At 39.2% G+C, this 21,304-nt stretch overlaps 1 protein-coding gene across 2 annotated transcripts in view; it reads left to right on the top strand.

The window, feature by feature from the left end:
• Nf1 (neurofibromin 1) overlaps window positions 1–21,304 on the top strand; it is a 230,850-nt gene that overhangs the window by 28,104 nt on the left and 181,442 nt on the right. For both annotated transcript variants that reach the window (XM_032911686.1, XM_032911687.1), the window contains exons 2-4: window positions 13,133–13,276; window positions 15,362–15,445; window positions 18,847–19,037. In XM_032911686.1, the coding sequence (XP_032767577.1) occupies window positions 13,133–13,276; window positions 15,362–15,445; window positions 18,847–19,037 (419 nt within the window). The remainder of the gene's footprint in view (window positions 1–13,132; window positions 13,277–15,361; window positions 15,446–18,846; window positions 19,038–21,304) is intronic.

Here is a 21,304-nt window from a genome sequence, read left to right as displayed (position 1 = left end):
TTCAATACTATAAACTTTGTAAATTGTATATTGGGTTTTGCGTGCTGAGGCATGTATATCATGTATAGCTCAGGTAGAGCTCAGGTAGAGCTCATTTGAGTTGTTTAGGTTTCAGTCATATTTAGGACAATATTTTCTAGAAATATATTTTAAAAATGTTTTTGGAAAAAAAACATTGTAAAACTTAAGTCAATACAGATAGATGTATTACAGAATGATATGCAAAAGTTTCACCCTATGGATGAAACCTTTTCATTAGGTTGATGTTTTGGGGAAAATCACCGCAGGTCTATAATAGAAAACCACTCTAAGTAGTGGTTGTTATAATAATGAAAGTGTCAGGAGTGGTGGTTCACGCCTGTCATCCTAGCACTTGGGAGAAAGAGACAGGTAGTTCTCCAGTTCAACCAAGTCTTAAGGCCAGCCTGGGCACATGAGAGCCTTTAAAAAAAAGATTACAATCCCAAAACAATAATAGTAAAAAAGGTAGTACCATGTACAATTTAATTTTTATTTTTGATAACCAAAGTGTTTATCTAGTATTGTAGATAAAAATTAATAGCTAGTATCCCTCCCCTTTCTGTTTAGTTAGAGAATAGTAATGTGTGGTCAGGAGAGCAACACTTGAAGTGAACCAAAAACTGGTGTTACTGTTTGTTTTTTTTTTTTTTTTGGAGCTGGGGACCAAACCCAGGGCCTTGCGCTTGCTAGGCAAGCGCTCTACCACTGAGCTAAATCCCCAACCCCAACGTTACTGTTTTTTAAAACTGACAGTCACTTTTTAATAATTTGTTAGAAGCTACATTCATGTTTGTATGGTACATCCATCCGTTTGGGAAGCAAGTAACTTCCATGTGGGGTGGCATTTGCTTTTGAGAAAAATTGGGGACAGAGTCTCTCTCTTTTAACTTCTGGACGGTGTCTTAGTTACTGCTCTTTCTCCTCTCTGTGAGAAATCATTTGAAAGAGGGCATCAGACCCCTTAGGAGTGTGTTACAGACAGTTGCGAGCTCCCAAGTGGGTGCTGGGGATGTAGCCTGGGTCGTCTGGACGAGCAGCTGGTGCTCTTAACTGCTGAGTGTCTCTCCGACTCAGCATTCTCCTTCTCAGTGAGTGTGCAACTTCCACTAATAGAATGGTGGTGTTCATACTCGGGGTGGGTCTTCCTGCCACCTTAAACATCTCTGTAAACCCTCCCATGTGTTGGGAAGGGTTCTGTGGTTCTTAGTCTTGTCAGCTCGACAGTAAAGATTGACTATGACAGACCAACTTATTATTCTGAAAATGGGTCTTACTGTGTAACCCACACTGGTCTAGGACTTAATGTTTTCCTGCCTTAAGTCTATTCCGCCTGGGATTATGGGTGTGTGTCACTTACCTAGGTAGTGTAAGTATGTCTATTTTATAAAATGTTGCACATAAAGGTTTCTTCACACCCTCTGATCCCCTTCATTCCTCTGTAACTACTGGCCTGAAGTTTATTTGTATTCTGTGTCTCCCAGCCAGGTATGAAAGTGTATACCTTTAATACCAGCACTTGGGCAGAGGCCGGTGGATTTCTTTGAGTTTAAGGCTAGCCAGGGCTATATAGTTCGAGGCCAGCCCTGGGCTATATAATAAGACCCTGCCTTAAACAAACATACACAATGGGAAAAAATTTTTATATGTAAAATATATGGGGAATATTTTTTAAAAATGCTTTAAAACCTTTTTGTTTATATTAGTTATTTTTACACATAGGCACTTGATTTAAATTGAGCTGTTTTAGGAATGTCGGTTCATCTATTAAATGTTAGTTTATTTATTTTCCTTCTTCCATCTTTACCTCTTCTTTTTCAGGCAGAATTCGAACTCACTGTATTCCTCCTGCTTCAGCTCCCAAATGTTGGGATTGTAGGGCACGTGCTTCTGTGTTCACCAAGTCAAGTCTTGTTTCCTACTGCAGAGGATCAGTGTATACAAGAGTATATGATGGGTGGAGAGATGGCTCAGTGTGTGTGTGTGTCTCTCCAAACAAGTTTGTTTACTTGTCTTTGACACTTTTTAATGATACAGAAATACTATGTGTTTGTCTTTCACAAGCATTTGAAGTGTTATCTCTGTTGTGGAGTTCATTACTGCTACAAACTGTCTCACATTTCACTGTTTATACTGTTGATATAAACATTTAGTACACACACTCTCTTCTTCCCTCCTTCTTTCCTGGCAGTGCTGGAGGTCAAAACCTAAGGATTTGCTTGCTCCTTCTAGGCAAGTGTTCCATCCTGGGCTATGCCCCGTTTTGCAGTGTTTTTGCTGTAACTAATAATGCTTTTCTGACCATCGCGAATGTATGTCTAGTAGTAGACCTGCTCAGTTTTAGCATGTATGATTATGCTCAGTTTTACCACAAAATGCCAAATTAGTTTTAGAAGTCGGTGACCCCAGTGCTGCTCCGTCCAGCATGTCTTCTGTTGCTCGCTGTTGTGGAGTTGTGTATTAACATTTGTATCTGCCTGCTTGGTGATATAGAACGTCTTCCAGGAGGTAGCAGAAGATTACTTTAACCATGTTCCATATTTGGAATTTCATTATATTTTACTTTTTAAATGTATTTTATTTCACGTGTATGAGTGTGTTGCATGCATGCATGCATGTGTATATGCAATAAACATGTACAATGTATAGCACCCATCGAGGTCAGAAGAGGGCATTAGATCCCTTGGGACAAGAATTAAAGTCTTGTCATGCGAATGCTGGGAATTAAACTTCTGTCCTCTTGTTAAAGCAGCAAGAACTCTTTTTTTTTTCTTTCTTCTTTTCTTTTTTTCGGAGCTGGGGACCGAACCCAGGGCCTTGTGCTTGCTAGGCAAGCGCTCTACCACTGAGCTAAATCCCCAACCCCAGCAAGTACTCTTAACTGCTGAGCTAATTATCTGGCTCCCTGTTTTTCCTTTTTTAAAAAAGATTTTTATAAGTGTGTGTCTAAGTGCGTGTACGTGTGTGTGTGTGTGTGTGTGTGTGTGTGTGTGTGTGTGTGTGTGTGTGTGTGTGGATTGTCTGAGGCTATATTCTCAGCACTCTGTTAGCTGCCTGACATAGACCCTGGAGACTGAGCTAGAGAGAGCAACGCTCTTAACCACTAAGATGCCTCTTTAGCCTTGCTCTTGATTGTTTTTCAATTTTAGGTATTTTCATTTTTTGGTTATAATTTTCCTTTTATCCAGCGTATTTATTGTCTTTGAGATGTTTTCCTATCTTTGTTTGTTTGTGTATTTGTTTGTTTATGGTTTTTAAGACAGGGTTCTCTATATAGCCCTGATTGTCCTGGAAAAAACTCTGTAGGCTAGGCGGGCCCCAAACTCAGAGACCTGCCTGCCTCTGCCTCTCTAGTACGAGGATTAAAGGTGTCTACCACCAGTGTCTGGTTTTATTTATTAATTTATAATTCAGTGTACAAGATCAAGCCAGCCAAAATGCCAGCATAAATAGGGAGGAATTGAGAGGCCTCACTCTGACAGTGGAGCTATTTATTGGTAGTGGGTAGCTGCTGTGGGAGGGAACAATCGCCTAAGCTTTGGCCAGTGTTGGTTGCCCATGCTCCAATAACTCTGTAGTCATGCACATGTGGTCTGCATTAAATGGTCTCAGTAGGCTATTTAAAAAAAAAAAGGCTGGAGAGATGGCTCAGAGGTTTTTTTTTTTTTAAAAAATCATGAAGTTGGGAGGCAGATGTGTGGAGTTCTGGGGCATTGGAGGGGAGAAATGGGGCTGGACATAATCATATTTCATTGTAAACACATGAAATATTCAATAAAAATTAAATAAAAATGTTTATATTTTAATTGTATTGTCAGCAAATATGGTTTTTATGTTACCAGTACTTTTATATTTGACCTTAACTTTTTATAGTTGAATATTTTATTACTTACTGTTGTTACAAAATTTTCCAAAATGTAGTTCATGTTAGAAAAGCACTGTATCCCTGGACTGTATACCTGATCTTCTTTAGTTTTTACATTTTATTTATTTTGTTATTTTTAAAAGAAGATTTATTTTTAATAAATTTGTTCTTGGAAGCACAGTTACAGATAGTTGTGAATTGCCCTGTGGGTGCTAGGGATTGAACCTAGGTCCTCTGGAGGAGTAGCCAGTACTCTAGACTGCTAAGCTGTCCTCCGACAGTTCTTTTACTTTTTAATTTTGAAGCAGATTCTCACCGAGTTACTTGGGCTTGCTTTGTACTCTCTTGCATAGGTTAGCATTTGAGTGATGGACTCCCGTGTAAGCCTCCCTTAGCAGTGGGATTACAAGTCTATACCATGTTTAGTTTTAAAAAAAATGGACAATTTTAATATCTCAAAGTTGTGCTTTTCTAAAAGCCATGAGTGGCTTCATGATGTAGCTTTTGCTCACAGTTCTTCAGAAGATTGCAGAGGGGCGGCAGGCATCTAAAGACTTGACATGGACTCCATTATTCTCTTCCAAGTAAAGTCATTTTCATAGCTATAGGGAGGTACTTCAGTTTCCTTCCTTCCTTCCTTCCTTCCTTCCTTCCTTCCTTCCTTCCTCCCTCCCTCCCTCCCATCCTTCCTTCCATCCATCCATCCATCCATCCATCCATCCATCCATGTATCCATCCATCCATCCATGTATCCATCCATCCAATCTATTTCTAGCTGCTTACTCAGCTCCTGTTGATAGGTCTTCTTGAACACATGACAATGGGCATTGTGGAAGGTGAATGTTTTGAGAGAATCAGAAGCCACATTTTTTTTTTTCGACCCTCCGTCTATCTTATAGAGAACAGCTTTCATATATGGTGCAAGAATTATACAAGGTTATAGATACTACAGTGTAGGAATAATTATGGGCCATCTTGGAGTCTAGATAGTCATGATGTTCATTTTATAAAGATTTTAGATGTTCTTTTTTTTTTTTTTTTTTTTTTAATTCTTTTTTTTTTCGGAGCTGAGGGCCTTGCTTCCTAGGCAAGCACTCTACCACTGAGCCAAATCCCCAACCCCGATTTTAGATGTTCTTGAAAGTAATGTATAATTTCAGGTTATTGGGTATAATTCTTATGTGTTGTTTTGGTCAAGTTCTACATTCTAATTTTTTCCCTTTACTACATTGTATAACTGAAAGAGATACATGTTAGGCAGTCTTGCACTGAATTTGATGTGATTTTTTTTTAACTTCTTTTATTGTGTGTTCATATATGTGTGGTATGTGCACACATGCTTATACCTATGCATGTGCACACACATAAACCACAGGAGGGTATTGAGTGTTCTGTTCTGTCACTGTGCCCTATTCTTTTGACACAGGGCTCACTGAACTTAGAGCTAGACTGGTAGCCAGCAAGCCCCGGCAGTCCTCCATTCTTTTTATCTTAATGTCAGTGAGGCTACAGGTGCGTGCACAGTCATGCCCAGCTTTTTACCTGAGTACCAGCAGCAAAACTCAGGTCTCCATGCTTGGATAGTAGATGCTCTTACCTTCTGAGCCATCTCGCTAGTCCAGAGTAATGGACATGTCAGTTTTTTTATGTGTATGTAATTAGATGCGCAGAAGTCAGACTCTCATGCTGTGAAGTCATCTTCTGTTTCTGGTGTTTTGTGCCTTTGTTTCTTCTCTCCCTTTCCTCCTTCCCACCTCTCTCCCTCCCTACCTTCTTCTACCTTGCATGTGCTGGACAAACAAGCCGTCTGCCACCAAGCTGCATGCATTCCACTTCTTGTTGAGTTTGACTTTTTCTTCTAACTGGAATGTTTATTTTATTTACATTTATCATGATTACTGGCATATTTGAACTTACTTCTGTTACTTTATAAGACTTTTATTTGCCTTTTTTTTACCCACCCCCTTATTGATCTGGCTATTTTATTTTATTTTATTTTATTTTATATGAGCACACTGTGGCTGTCTTCAGACACACCAGAAGAAGGCACTGGACCCCATTACAGATGGTTGTGAGCCACCATGTGGTTGCTGGGAATTGAACTCAGGACCTCTGGAAGAGCAGTCAGTGCACCTAACTGCTGAGCTAAACAGCCCGAATCTGACTTTTCTGTCTCATTTTTCTTCTGCTTGAAGCATGTTCTTTAGAACTCTTTTAAAGATTTATTTATTATATATGAGTACACTATAGCTGTCTTCAGACACACTAGAAGAGGGCATCAGATCTTATTACAGATGGTTGTGAGCCACCGTGTGGTTGCTGCGAATTGAACTCAGGACCTCTGGAAGAGCAGTCGGTTCTCTAACCACTGAGCCATCTCTCCAGCCTGGGGATCATTTTTATTCAGACTATCTCAATTGTGGTTATGATTTCACAGGATATTGAAAACTTGTTATATAAGTTAAATACATTAAATTTTTATTTGCTAATTATGCCTAAATGGGAAAACAAATGTAAAAGTGTACTCTTAAATGAGGCATAATTGGAAGCTCCTGTGCGTTTGCCTTTCTGTAGGGCAGGTTGGTATGGAGCTAAGCAAGGTCCAAATGTAAGTCTTTGCCTGGGAAGTAATGTTTGATTGAAAAATTATGCCAAGAACCTGGTCGTTTATATTATGGAGATAGTCACCTATTAAGTAATAGGATTATTGTGGAAATGTTATTTTATCGTTCAGGTTTTAAAATATAGGCAAAGGAAATGGCTGTTGAGTCCTTCCCTCCGAATCCACTGTACTTTGTCTGTAGACTAGCAGAGGCCTCCTGTTGCTCCTGGACCACAGTCCGAGGCACACTATCCCAGTAGTGAATAGATGGTGGGTAAAGGCAATAGGAAAGGCAGTGTATTTTATTCTTTTACTCAACAAACATTAATTGCCTTTATAAAACCTTCTAATCAAAGGATAAAATGACTTTTGAGAAAGATATCTTTCTTGCTACCATGAAATTTAAAGTGCAAGAGTGATAAGCTTTAAACAGCCTATCGTGTGGCTAAGTCCATTTGTCACAAGAATCATATAGGCATGCTGGGGAGTGGCTTAGCTGATAGTACTTGTTTAGCCTGCATGAAGTCATAGACTCAGTCTGTAGCACTGTGTAAAATTGGGCATGGTGGTACATGCTGGCAACTTTAGTAATTGGGGGCTAGAGGCAGAAGGATCAGAAGTTCAAGGTCATCTTTGACTGCAATAGAGTTTGAGTCTAGGGTAGATGAAAATTTTCTAGAGAAAAATTTTTTTTGAGCAAAATGTATTTGAAAGTTTGTTTTTTCTTTCATGGGTTTCTTGTCAATGAGCGTTTATTACTTTCACAATCGGGGAAAGTGAATTAAACTTCTAAAGTATGCTGTATTACATATCTTTAGATATAATAGAATATAGAGATATCTTTGGACATAATAGAATATAAAGAGGTTAGTTGCATCAGGAAAAATAATCACCTTTGAATTATCTCTATTTAAAACAAAATATGATTGGGCTGGAGAGATGACTCAGCAGTTAAGAGCACTGACTGTTCTTCCAGAGGTCCTGAGTTCAAATCTCAGCAACCACATGGTGGCTCACAACCATCTGTAATGGGATCTGATGCCCTCTTCTGGTGTGTCTGAAGACAGCGAGAGTGTACTTAAATATAATAAATAAATCTTTAAAAACAAAGACAAAAACTAAAAAACCCCACAAAATATGATCTACTGTAAGATCTCAGCAAATAGGTATTTATGAAGAAGAAAGCCTAACATTTAACAAAGAACTGTGAACAATGAGTAGTTTGTTTCTAGTTTCACTCAAAAATTCTTTGAAAGGTCACAGACTAAAAGTTTGCTTCTGGGTACATTCTATTGAATTTCTAAAGGGCTTCTCAGACTGTAGTGAAAGTTAGGGATGACGTTACATTTCATTTAGTGTACACACAGGAAAAAAAGCAAAGGAAAAATATTCCACGAGAAGGAAGAACACCCAACATTCATCTTTAGGTACTAGGAAATAAACATATTAATAAAGTGTATTCTTTGCTGGAGTATAGGCTGAGTGGTCAAGAGCACTGGCTGCTCTTCTAGAGGACCTAGCTTGATTCCCAGCATCCATATGGCAGCTCATGACCATCTTTAAACTCCAGTCCTAGGGTATCTGACTCCCTTTTTCTGGCCTCCAAGGGCATTGTATGTACATGGTACATAGACATACACATTATTATTAATTATTAATACATTAAAAAATTAACCTACTCCTGAATATTGTAGCTGGTTATATTAAGCACATCTCCCAGAAGATTCTGTGTTATTGGTTACATATTATATATTGTAATAGTGCTTTACACAGTGCTTAATCAACTTAAAATTATGAACTTTGCTTTATTTTAATGTCATTAAGTATATAATTGGCAACCAAACAAAGCTATTATTCCTATAACAAAGTTAAATGAAAAAGGTAAGCTAACTGCAAATTGTTAAGCCAGGAATACATGGCACAGGATATGGCTAAGCTAATAGTACATGAATCACTAAAGTTGGGCAGAGTGGGATAACAGCCTGTAATTTAATCCTGTGCTCATAAAGCAGGTATTACATAATTACCATTTTAAAAATAATACAGATTATAAAACATCTGTAGGCAAAGGTATTTGCATGAAGCCAAACTAATTTTGTCAAGAAGTTAATTCCATTGAATTCATTTTCCTGTGAATGCTTAAGTTTTAGTTTATTCTTTTCTTGCTGTTCTGAATTTACAGCTGCCCAAGTTTTTCATACACAGAAAGAAGCTTTAAGTTTTATAGAACCTATTTATATTCACTCCACAAATAACCTATTTATGCAACCACTATTGAAAATTCAAAAGCTAATTCCCAGATATCTACCACCCCAGCTGGAGCCTGTTTCTTACCAGCCTAAACTTCAGTCATACCGTTTGCACAGAAAACGCTGGCTCCATCATTTCCTTCTCTCCCTCTGTAAAGCTGAAAAGCCACAGAGCAAGTAGGCATCTGTGTACACACTTGGGTAAGAGCCTGATCAAGATGAAAAAGGGATCCCTGTGGAGGAAAGCAGCATAAGACAGAAAAAGAGTGACCATATGTGGCAGGCGAGGCAGAGTCAGACAAGTGAATGGAACAGGAGAGATTACTCTGTAGAGGATGGCCAGACACAGGACATTAGTTCAAACAGGGAGGAAGGGGACAATAGGCCATAAGATAACGAAGTCTCAGTGGGATAATGATAGAGTTTATAAGAAAGATGTCCCTAAATGGGTGTCAGTACCTGAGTGGGCCCAGAAAGCGCTGCTGGGCTTGTGACTCCTGTGCGGTGGGAGCGGGAGTGTACTAGCACAGAGTTTGAGCAGGTGCATACGGGGAAGCAGCGCAGCACAAGCAGGGTGTTGAAGTGTGCACACAGTGAGGAAGGAGGAAGACTGGGAAGGTCTAGGGGACCAGTGGGATGACTGAGCTGGAGAGGTGCTTGCCAACAAGTCTGATGACCTGAGGTGGATTTCTGTAACTTACATGGTGAAGTTAAAGTTCATAAAATTGAAAAACAAAACAAAACAAACAAACAAAAAAAACATGATTGTTTCGTTCTTTTGCAGTTCTCTTGGTTACTTTCCTTTTTCTTACTTCCCTTTATCTAATCCCAATAATTGCCTGTTTTTTCACTCTCTGGTCAATTTGGAGTTTAATTTCAGCATTTTCTTTTTAAAATAGGCTGCTTTTTGGAATAAGTGATTCTTCAATTGGATGATTTAGAACACTATTGCCTAATAGGATTTGATAGCTGCATCATCTTATATAACTACTTAAAATTAAATTTAAATAAAATCAAACTTTTGATTCCTCATCTGGAGTAGTCATAGTACAGATGTTTACAATAGCAATGCAGAGCTGGCTAGTGGCCAAGGTCCTGATCATTGCAGATACAGCATATCATTGCAGAAAATTCTATTACTTGTGATTTAGAATATGCCACAGTTCTTCAGACTAGTGCATGGTCCTGTTGTGTAGGTCTATTTGAACATCTCTGCTTTTTTGTTTTTTGTTTTCCTAAGTAGGCCTGCTGTGTTTCCATTGAGAATGTACTGTCATTTGGGAAAATCTGTTTGTTCACTCATCAGGCTTTCTGTTGCCTTTTGTGTATATACTTACACTACCCTAGTATTGTGTTAACTGGGTCCTATTTGTACACATACACTCACACACAAACTCACACTTTACACATTTGCACACTTGTACTTGGGGAATCTTGTCCTTCTGTTTATCTGTGGATGTGTGTAAGATTGCAGTTTTATTCTTCTGGATTCTCTGTTGATTGTAAGGAAGAGCTGGGGAGATTTAGATTTACAAGCTGTATTGTTGCTCCCTTAGTTACAGTTTCCATTGCTGTGAAAAGACACCATGACCATGGCAACTCTTTTAAAAGTAAACATTTAACTGGGACTGGCTTACAGTTTCAGAGGTTCAGTCCTTTATCATCATGGCAGGAAGCATGGCAGCGTGCAGGCAGACATGGTGCTGGAAAAGGAGCGGAGAGTTCTTCATCTTGACTGAAGGCAGCCAGGAGAGACTGGCATCCTCAGGCAACTAAGAAGCTCTCCTCTGCAATGGGTAGAACCTGAGCATAGGAGGAGACCTCCCAAACCCACCCCCACAGTGGCACACTTACTCCAGCAAGACCACACCTCCTGACAGTAGCTCTCCCTATGGGCCGAGTATACTCAATCCAGCACACTTCATCTTCACCTTTGAAAATTCCCTTTTTTGAGTTTTCATCTTTTTTTCCTCCACAATCCTTTTTGTTTTCTTGAGGCAGGGTTTCTCTGTGTAGCCCTGGTTGTCTTGGACTTGCTCTATAGACCAGACTGGGCTCAAACTCATAGACATCTGTCCGCCTTTGCTTCCTGAATTAATCCTGATTCAAAGGCATGTGCCACTACTGCCCAGCTTCCTCCTCTCTATGGTTAGTTATATAATTCTATAGTTTCTGTGCACTGCCTTCCTTACATCCTCATCCCGTGTATATTTGGTATTTCTTTGCTGTCAAGTTAACTCTGTCCTACTGACTAGTAAACATTTGGGCATGTCAGTTGTTCTTCCCACCTTTTCTTGCATCCATCTTTCAAGTGGAAACTCAGTCTTGGGTGTGGTCTCACAGAGGAGCCTCCTTGCTTCTCACTCAGCATCACCAGCATCTAAGAATAGAACAGCGAATTCAGTTGTCATGCTCGTGGACAGAATTATGCTTCTGAGTTGAGATGCTTTTCTAGACAGTGCCATTGAGCTCATCTACAGGTTAGTGTAAATGCGAGCCCTTCAAAGAATTTGTTTTCCTGTGAGATGAATTTCTTTTCTTTTTTTCCATCTTTATTAAGTTGGGTATTTCTTATTTACATTTCAAATGTTATTCCCTTTCCTGGTTTCCATGCCAACATCTCCCTAACCCCCCCCCCATTCTATATGGGTGTTCCCCTCCCATTCCTCTGCCCATTACTGCCCTCCCCCAAGAATCCTGTTCACTGGGGGGTCCAGCCTGGCAGGACTAAGGGCTTCCCTTCCACTGGTGCTCTTACTAGGATATTCATTGCTACCTATGAGGTTGGAGCCCAGGGTCAGTCCATGTATAGTCTTTAGGTAGTGGCTTAGTCCCTGGAAGCTCTGGTTGGTTGGCATTGTTGTTCATATGGGGTCTCAAGCCCCTTTAGCTCTTTCAGTCCTTTCTCTGATTCCTTCAACAGGGGTCCTGTTCTCAGTTCAGTGGTTTGCTGCTGGCATTCGCCTCTGTATTTGCTGTATTCTGGCTGTGTCTCTCAGGAGAGATCTACATCCGGTTCCTGTCAGCCTGTACCTCTTTGCTTCATCCATCTTATCTAGTTTGGTGGCTGTATATGTATGGGCCACATGTGGGGCAGGCTCTTCCTTCAGCCTCTGTTCTAAACTTTGCCTCCCTATCCCCTCCCAAGGGTATTCTTATTCCCTTTTAAAGAAGGAGTGAAGCATCCGCCTTTTGATCATCCTTCTTGAGTTTCATGTGTTCTGTGCATCTAGGGTAATTTGAGCATTTGGGCTAATATCCACTTATCAATGAGTGCATACCATGTGTGTTTTTCTGTGATTGGGTTACCTCACTCAGGATGATATTTTCCAGTTCCATCCATTTGCCTATGAATTTCATAAAGTCATTGTTTTTAATAGCTGAGTAGTATCCCATTGTGTAGATGTACCACATTTTCTGTATCCATTCCTCTGTTGAAGGGCATCTGGATTATTTCCAGTTTCTGACTATTATAAATAAGGCTGCTATGAACATAGTGGAACATGTGTCTTTGTTATATGTTGGGGCATCTTTTGGGTATATGCCCAAGAGAGGTATAGCTGGGTCCTCAGGTAGTGCAATGTCCAGTTTTCTGAGGAACCTCCAGACTGATTTTCAGAATGGTTGTACCAGTCTGCAATCCCACCAACAATGGAGGAGTGTTCCTCTTTCTCTACATCTTTGCCAGCATCTGCTGTCGCTGGAGTTTTTGATCTTAGCCATTCTGACTGGTGTGAGGTGGAATCTCAGGGTTGTTTTGATTTGCATTTCCCTTATGACTAAAGATGTTGAACATTTCTTTAGATGTTTCTCAGCCATTCGGCATTCCTCAGCTGTGAATTCTTTGTTTAGCTCTGAACCCCAGTGAGATGAATTTCTAGGTTGTGTTGCTACTGCCTTGGTTTTTTGGTTGGTTATCTTTACTGTGGTCAGTTTTAAGTCTGTTCATGATTTTAGAGTTTATTATATTTAAACAACTGGCTGTTGTTTTTTATTGATTAGGGGTTTGTAGCCTGGAGTTTTTTGGTCTGTAGTTTATTAAGTGCTTGAAATCAATGTATACACTAAAGACTTACGTGTATTTCTTGCAGAATTCTCTTAATTTGTAGCTAAAAGGACATAGCCCTGGCTCTGTGGGTCATCATCTTGGAAAGCACATGGTAGAAGATTTGACTTTACAGATACAGGTTTATGACTTCCAGAAAGAAAACCAAAAGTGAAAATTGATAAACCATTTAGGATTTGCTCTAAATTCTATATTGCGCTGTAATTATAGATTGAGATATAAATATTGATAGGTTTGGTTGATAAAGATTTCCTAAAAAGTTGTGACTTTTCACTGAAAATATGTGTTTAGTCATTTTGAAGAGTAACATCTTACTATTTTTTCCCTATTAGCTTCCAATAAAAACAGGACAGCAGAACACACATACCAAAGTCAGCACGGAGCACAACAAGGAGTGTCTGATCAACATTTCCAAGTACAAGTTTTCTTTGGTCATCAGTGGACTCACTACCATTCTAAAGAATGTTAACAATATGGTGAGTATCTGATTTACGGGATTTCTGCTTTGTGGTGAATTTGCTTCATTTTCGTTCTGATTTGGAAGTTTGGAGAGCATGTCTTAAAGTGTGGAAGACACTCTTAGGCTTTAAGCGGTAAGTCACTATTTTATGGATGAGTACAAATGTAACTTTGAAATTTGACTTCAGGTTTTTATTCTTTCCTTTTGAAGCTTCTCTTATTCATTATTCTTTTTTGAGAATTAGAATTTTATATCTCTTTTGTATGTAAACTAATCATAATACAGAGTCTTCTCCCCTCCTTCCTAAGCTACACCTCCAGCTGTGTGGTACAGACTGTTAACATGCTTTTTGTTAGCTGCTTCCTTAAATGTATTTATTGATTGTCCCTGTCCAAACTACGCAGTGAATAGAGTATGACCTTTCACTTCTACAACGTGAGATCACTTTTTACAGCTGCGTTAAAGAGTTTTCTCTGCCCTTCCTGGAACCTGAAACAGGCTGGGTGGTGCTAGAGTCTGTGTTGGAGCAGCTCTCGCAGTCTCTTAGCATCTTAGCAGTCAGCGGATTTCATCAGGGGAGCCCGATGCTGAGAGCTGCCTGTCCTCCTCCCATCCTTCCCATCCAGTACCAGGAGTCACTGCTGCTGCTCCGCCCCTGTGCTCCCCTTCCTCTAACAGCTCGTAAGAATCTACTTCATGCTCATCCAAACAACAAATGGATGGTTTCCTAACTCACAACAGCTTCTCTCGGTTTGTGTTGTTTGTGCTGAGCTGGGAAGCAGCCTCTTTTGTAGATTTTGAGGATTGGCTTCAGTGTTTTCTAGTCACATCATCTTTGGAGAATTTCTTTTAAGAAAGTGGTTCAATACCAGAGTTACAGAACTGATGAACCGGAGGCATGGGCAGCCCAATAGGGAAAGGTAGTTTCTTCTAAAAAGCATAGACCTTTTTTTTTTTTTCTCGGAGCTGGGGACCGAACCCAGGGCCTTGCACTTGCTAGGCAAGTGCTCTACCACTGAGCTAAATCCCCAACCCCAAGCATAGACCTTTTATGAAACTGTGAAGTGATGTACAGGACGCACTTACTGTTTTGTGTAGCTCTTTGCCCGCTGTGGAGCACAGTGTCAGTGTTTTTACGTCTGAGCATATGGCTGGTTCCCAGTCACACTGCAGTAGTTTATATCTGTGACCTTCTTTAGCACTGTCGTGATGTCGGCATTCACGTAGAACTTACTGAAAAATTACAGGGCCTGTGAGGTGGCTCATCGTGTAAAGGTAATTGTCACTGGTCCTTGGAACATACTGGTTGAAGGTGAGAACCAACCCCTGAAAGTTGTCATTCTCCGACCTCCACATAGGCACTGTGGAGTGCCTACACCCATACATACAATAATGATAAAGTAGAAAACATTTAAAAGAAAAGTTGTATAATGAAAGTCACGGTATCTTGTTCGTAAGTAGGTAGGTGATACAGGGTTCAGTTTGAAAGCAGTGAAAGCTTAAGATTCACTATAATCAATGTATTCTGTTTTAATAAGAATTAAGAGGTTAATTGTTTTGTAGGAGGGGATGGTTAAATGCTGATTCAGGACAGGTTCAGACCTCTAACTCACGAATTATTTAAACTCTCATTGATTCATTATTTATCTACATATCCTTCTTCCCTTTCTTCTTCCTTTCTTGTCCCTCCCCCATCCCCAGTAGAGTGCGTAATATACCCTGGGCTGGCCTTAAACTTATTATGTCCCTAGTGCTAGCATTGAACTTCTAATCGAACTCTAGCCACTGTTTCCATAGCGTTGGGACTACCAATGTCTTTTCATTATGTCTGGCCAGATTATAGATATTTAAAAAACATAAAGCAGCATGTTTTACTGTTATATAGCTAATGGAAGGCTTTAATAAATACCATTATTTCTGTTAACCCAGGAATTTATTTTTTGAGTATTAGGGTAAAGGAAGAAATGATAGACTTAAGTATCATTGAATGCAGAAGAGAAACTGGAAGATTAATACTTTTTCTTGATCATTAGTCTTTTATATTTTGTATGTGATAATTTGTAGTGAAGTGCTAATCATATTTTCTGAATATATTTTTTAGAGGATATTTGGAGAAGCTGCTGAAAAAAACTTGTATCTCTCTCAGTTGATCATATTGGATACACTGGAAAAATGTCTTGCTGGGGTAAGTAAATTCATTCTACAGTAGGCAGGTTTTGTGAATTCAGTCTTGAGAATGAGCATACCAAAAGGTCAGAACGGGACACTGAGGAAACACTACGAGTCTTTGTCTGTGGAAGATGAATATGAATTCTGTTAATACAATTGAATGGTAGTACAGTCTAGAGAAAATTATTCTCTCAGCTTTTGTAAATTACATAGATAAGTTTATTTAAAATGTTAAGTTTGAGCCCCATTTCTGTCTTTTAAGATTTTTTTAAAGAAAACATTTTTTATGAAGGAACCACTATTTGATTTAATTATTTCTTAGATGTTATTAGGCCTGTGACTTTGCATAGCTGGAAGAATGTGGTCAGCAGACTGAGGGCAGTCTTCCTTTCCTGCCTTCATGATACGGTTTCAACTCTGTACAGCTCCCAAAATGGGCTCTGTCCTTTGTTTGAAGCTGTCCTTCTGAGGATAGCTACTCCCCGAAGATTTGTGTAAATGTGAGAGTTTTCATAGGCCTGTGGAGGCGTCACTGAGTACCGTGCAGTTCTTTCCCAGGTTGCCTCTGAGTAGCTGTGTCTGTTTGTTTCAATTAAAACTTTAACTTTTTCAAGACATTTTCTGCTGTATATAGTATTTTTTATTCTTCCCTAATCTTAATTCTTTCCTAAACACAGGTAGGTGCCTATATAGTAAATTTTTTTTAAAATTGCCTACTCCATTTATTCTAGTTATTTCTTTTTATTCAGGACAGAATACAGAATTTTGCGTTTATTCAGAATAGCTTCTCTCTTATATGAGTTCTCTACAGTAAATCTAGAGGGAAGACATTTAAAACAATTTTTTTAAAGTTATTTCATGTGAATATGTGTTTTGCCTGCGTGAATGAGTGGGTGTGTGAATGCACACGCGCACACACACACACACACACATGCGCGCGCGCGAATGACTGGTACCTGCAGAACCAGAAGGGGTGTCAGATCTCCTGGATCTAAAGTCACTAGTGGTTGTGAACTATCATGTGGGTGCTAAGGACCATATTCAGGTCCTCTCGATGCTTTTAACCCCTGAGCCATCTCTGTCTTCAAGAGGGAAGAGATTAAAACCCAAAACAACTCACTCATGCTCACAAAACTTTCCCTAGAGAAGTTTGTGGGCCAGAAAAAAAAAGTTAAGCATATTATTTATTTATAGTTTTTAAAGTTTATTTTTATTTTTAATTATGTGTATGTGTTTACATGAGGGTCTATGCACATGAGTGTAGGTGCCCTCAAAGGTCAGAGACTTCAGATCCCCCTAGAGCTGGAGTTACAGGTGACTGGGAATCATTATCCAACATGTATGCTGGGAACTGAGCTCAGGTTCAAGTCCACACAAGAGCAGTACATGCTCCTAACTACTGAGCAAACCTCCAGCTCCCAGAGTATTCACTTTTATTTATATTATTGTATGTGTGTATGGAGTGCATGTATGGAGGTCTTGGATAGTCAATTCTCTTCTTCCACTTTGACAAGGATTTTGGGGATTGACTTTAGGTCACCGGGTTTACACAATAAGCACTCACTAATGGAACCAGCTGGCCAGCCCTGCATAATACTTCAAACCCTTAAAATAAAGGTTTCATTTATTTTATTTTATGTGTATGAGTGTTTCATCTGCATGTGTGTATGAATGTATATATGCATGTATGTGCATGCCTGATGTAAGAGGAGCTCAAAAGAGGGCATCAGCTCCCTTGGGACTGTAGTTACAGATGGTTGTGTGCTGCCATATGGGTGCTGACAACTGAACATGGGTCTTCTGCTCTTCTGCAAGAACAATTGCTCCTAACCACTGAGCTACTTCTTCAGCCCCTGATATTTTAAATTCTCATTGATCTCTGGCCATATTTCAGAATTGTAAGGCAGCATCTGTAAGTTTTATACTTAAACCAGTAGGAACTATTTTAGCTTTAGTCTGTCCTCTGTTATTCTGTAAAACAGAGAAGAGCAACAAAAACACCATTATATAGTGGGGAGGGGTTGGCAGTTTAGACATTGTGACCTTGGCAGCGTTTTTAGTGCTTTGTAATTCCTGCTGTATCAGGTACTGGGTGGAAAGGTGTAGTGTTTCTTTACTTTCCACAGCTTTTTCTTCGTTAACACTTTTAATTGAGAGGTGATAATCGTAGAGAGTGATTGCAGACATTCTTTAGAGATATCCTGATTGTGATGATGGCGTATTTCCATGGTGTACATGGTGTCCCTCTGTAGTGAATCTACACATTATCTCACGTAGTCTGCTTTTGAAATTGGTTCTTTTTCTTTTCCTTTTTTTTTTTTTGCTTGTAGAGTTAGAGGTTGTATTCAGGGCCTTGGCATATACCACTGAACCACAACCCTAGAACTGTGTCAGGTTAGTGAGTTAGCTGCTGCTGCTGCTTAGGAAATAATCAAATAATCTGTAAGACAATTGGGCAAGACAATTGGAATGTAAACATGATATATGTGGAGTCTGGTGGGATTGCTCTAGAATAAAGAAACTGAAGGAATACAGTACTCATGTTGAAATCTCTGAATCACTTTTGGATCCTCATTGAATAAAAAGCTACGGAAGACATTTTCAATGTCATGGAATATGGATTGGGTATTAGAGGATACATGGAATGGTATTAATTTTTGGAATGTTGATTGTGTTGAAATTATATTGGACAATACTCATGAGGGTAAGCTGACATACACAAGGGCTGGGATACTATAATGTTTATAACGTATTTTGATGGGCATTATTTGCGGTGCATAATATATGTTTTGGTCAGATTATACCGAGGCCATGTGCTCCCTACCCAGGAATTTCTCTGGGAGTTAAAGACAAATAATATGATATACTCACAGTGAATATGTCATCTTATTGACAACTCACAGGGACTATGGATTTCTTTTTTTGGTTTCTTTTTTTTTCGGAGCTGGGGACCGAACCCAGGGCCTTGGGCGCTTCCTAGGCAAGCGCTCTACCACTGAGCTAAATCCCCAACCCCGGGGACTATGGATTTCTAAAAGTGAGGATGAATTGATTAAAAAAAAAAAAAAAGGGAGCCTGAGGCAAGATGGCGGATTGGGCTTCAGTTGTAAGGACAGGGTGAAGATGTCTTTTTTTTTTTTTTTTTCCGGAGCTGGGGACCGAACCCAGGGCCTTGCGCTTCCTAGGCAAGCGCTCTACCACTGAGCTAACTCCCCAACCCCGAAGATGTCTTCTTTACTGACCATACATAGGTCGATGTGGCAAACTCAAGGAGATGTTAGCAGTTGTTGAATTGGAGTGACAGCTGTGTGCGTGTTCCTTCTAGTTCAGCTTCTCTGTATGTTTGAAACTTTTATAACAGTGAGCGTTTACAGGTAGGATCAAAGCTTTATAATTATGTGATTATTTCCATTTTAGCAACCAAAGGACACAATGAGATTAGATGAAACAATGCTGGTCAAACAGTTGCTACCAGAAATCTGCCATTTTCTTCATACCTGCCGTGAAGGAAACCAACATGCAGCCGAACTTCGGAATTCTGCTTCTGGGGTTTTATTTTCTCTCAGCTGCAACAACTTCAATGCAGTCTTTAGTCGAATTTCTACAAGGTTAGTGCCTAAGTCATGTGGGGCTATTAAGTAAAATACATTTTAGAATTCTTGTCTGCATAAAAATAGCTAACAGAATGACTTATAGCTAGGCTTTTGAAGGCATTTTATATATTGATTTTTCTTGACATTTTAATTATGTAATATTAAAAATTACTTTGGAGATACTGATGTTTAAACATGAATACTGTTACAGACTTGGAGAAGATGCCTCCAAGGCCAGACCTTTTCTCTTTCCTGCTTGCGGTGCTAAGGATTGAATTCAGGGTCCTGTGTATATAGGCAAGTGCTCTACTACAGAGCTATACCCAGTCCTGGTTAGGCACTTTAAACATATTCTTTATATTGAACTATGCAAATCTGGTAGAATAGTTTTTTTAAAAAAGATTTATTTATTATTATATAAATACACTGTAGCTGTCTTCAGACACACCAGAAGAGGGAGTCAGATCTTATTACAGATGGTTGTGAGCCACCATGTGGTTGCTGGGATTTGAACTCAGGACCTCTAGAAGAGCAGTCAGGGCTTTTAACCACTGAGCCATCTCTCTAGCTCAATATCAAACATTCTAATGACCTAATTCTCATAGCTCCTAAGTTTCCTTAAAAAATAATCTAGTCAATATAGAAATAAAAGAAAGTAATTACAAAGTAGTTCTTTGGAAAGTGGTCAGTGTTTTAAGTGAATGTGAAAGTCCCATTTTCACAGTTTATGCCATGTCTCACAATGATGCTGAAAGGTAGTTACAGGCAGACACATTGACTCCCCTCAGAAATTAAGGTATTGTACTGGGGTGGTGATTCACAACTGTAAAATCCGAGCATTTGGGAGGCAGAGACAGGAGTTCAGGACCAACCTTCAATGAGTTTGAAGCCAGTCAGGGCTACACAGTGAGACCCCTTTCAAAAAATAAAACAAAAACTTCTAGAAACAAACAAACAAGGAATTAATGTCAAATAGTGGAATTTGACACATTTCTAAATTTCTAAGTTAGATAGACCTCAGGATCTACATTACTTTCATTACATTAGTTGTTTTCAATATTTGTATTTAACTATCTTGTAGAGTTTTAGAATACTATATCTTTAATGATTTGAAAAATTAAAGAGGCAGGAGAGAGGGCTTAGTGGTTAAGAACACGTGGTTCTCTTGCAGAAGACCTAAGTTTGGGTCTTAGTAACTGTATAGTGCCTCACAGCTATCCAGTTTAGGTAGTTCAATACCCTGTTTGGACACCAGGCACACGTGTGGTGCACACACATGCATATTACATACATACAAGCAAGCATATGCATAAAATAAAACAACTTTTAAAAATGTAATCTAGGTGAAAGAGAAGGAAAAGAGTGTTGGGCTGGGGAAATCACTAGGTATGGAAAGGCGCTCACAGAAGCAAGCCTGTTGGATGTGGGTTTTATTCCCGGGACCCATGGGAGAATACAAAGAACCACCCCACAGCGTTGTCCTCTGACCCACATCCCCTAACACATAAAGCTTAAAAATGAGTTGTAAACAAAAGTTTACTTAAATAGTAATATTAAAACTATTTAAATAGTTTAAATATTTACTGATAAGCAAAATCATACCCATGATGTTACAGATGAGAAAATTAGTTTAAAATGGTGCTCAGTGGAAGGAAATTATACAGAGAAAAGTAATCCTTTTGACTCCTTGGCCCCGCTCTCTGTGACTACTAGTGTTACAAAAATGGGCTTCTGGTATGTTCACTCTTGTTTCCCAGCAAGGTGAATGAGAATACACCTGAACATGGGAGAGTTTATGGTCCAGTGTTTAAGAACTCACTTGCAATCTTTTTAATAAAAAGTTGTTCTATAATTATGATAGGTGACAACAGTCTCTGCAATCGTAACAGACTATGAAAAGGAAGTTAAAAAATTTTAAAATGTTAGTTACTCATCCATGAGTGGTCCATGTTCATGTATTTATTAGAGACAACAACTTTTTTTTAAAAAAGATTTATTTATATGTGTGAGTACACGGTCACTGTCTTTAGACCCAACAGAAGAGGGCATCAGATCCCACTACGGATGGTTGTGAGCCACCATGTGGTTGCTGGGAATTGAACTCAGGACCTCTGGAAGAGCAGTCAGTGCTCTTAACCACTGAGCCATCTCTCCAGCCTGGAAATTAAAATTTTATTTAATAATATATCATTGGTTAATGTTTGTATAATAGAACATTTCCGTGATTTTTTTTTTCTTGTCTGTTTGTTTTTTGAGACAGAGTTTTTTTGTGTAGCCCTGGC

This window comes from Rattus rattus, chromosome 9, assembly GCF_011064425.1.
Source record: "Rattus rattus isolate New Zealand chromosome 9, Rrattus_CSIRO_v1, whole genome shotgun sequence".
Lineage (NCBI taxonomy): Eukaryota > Metazoa > Chordata > Mammalia > Rodentia > Muridae > Rattus > Rattus rattus.
This window is presented reverse-complemented; position numbering and strand designations above follow the sequence as displayed.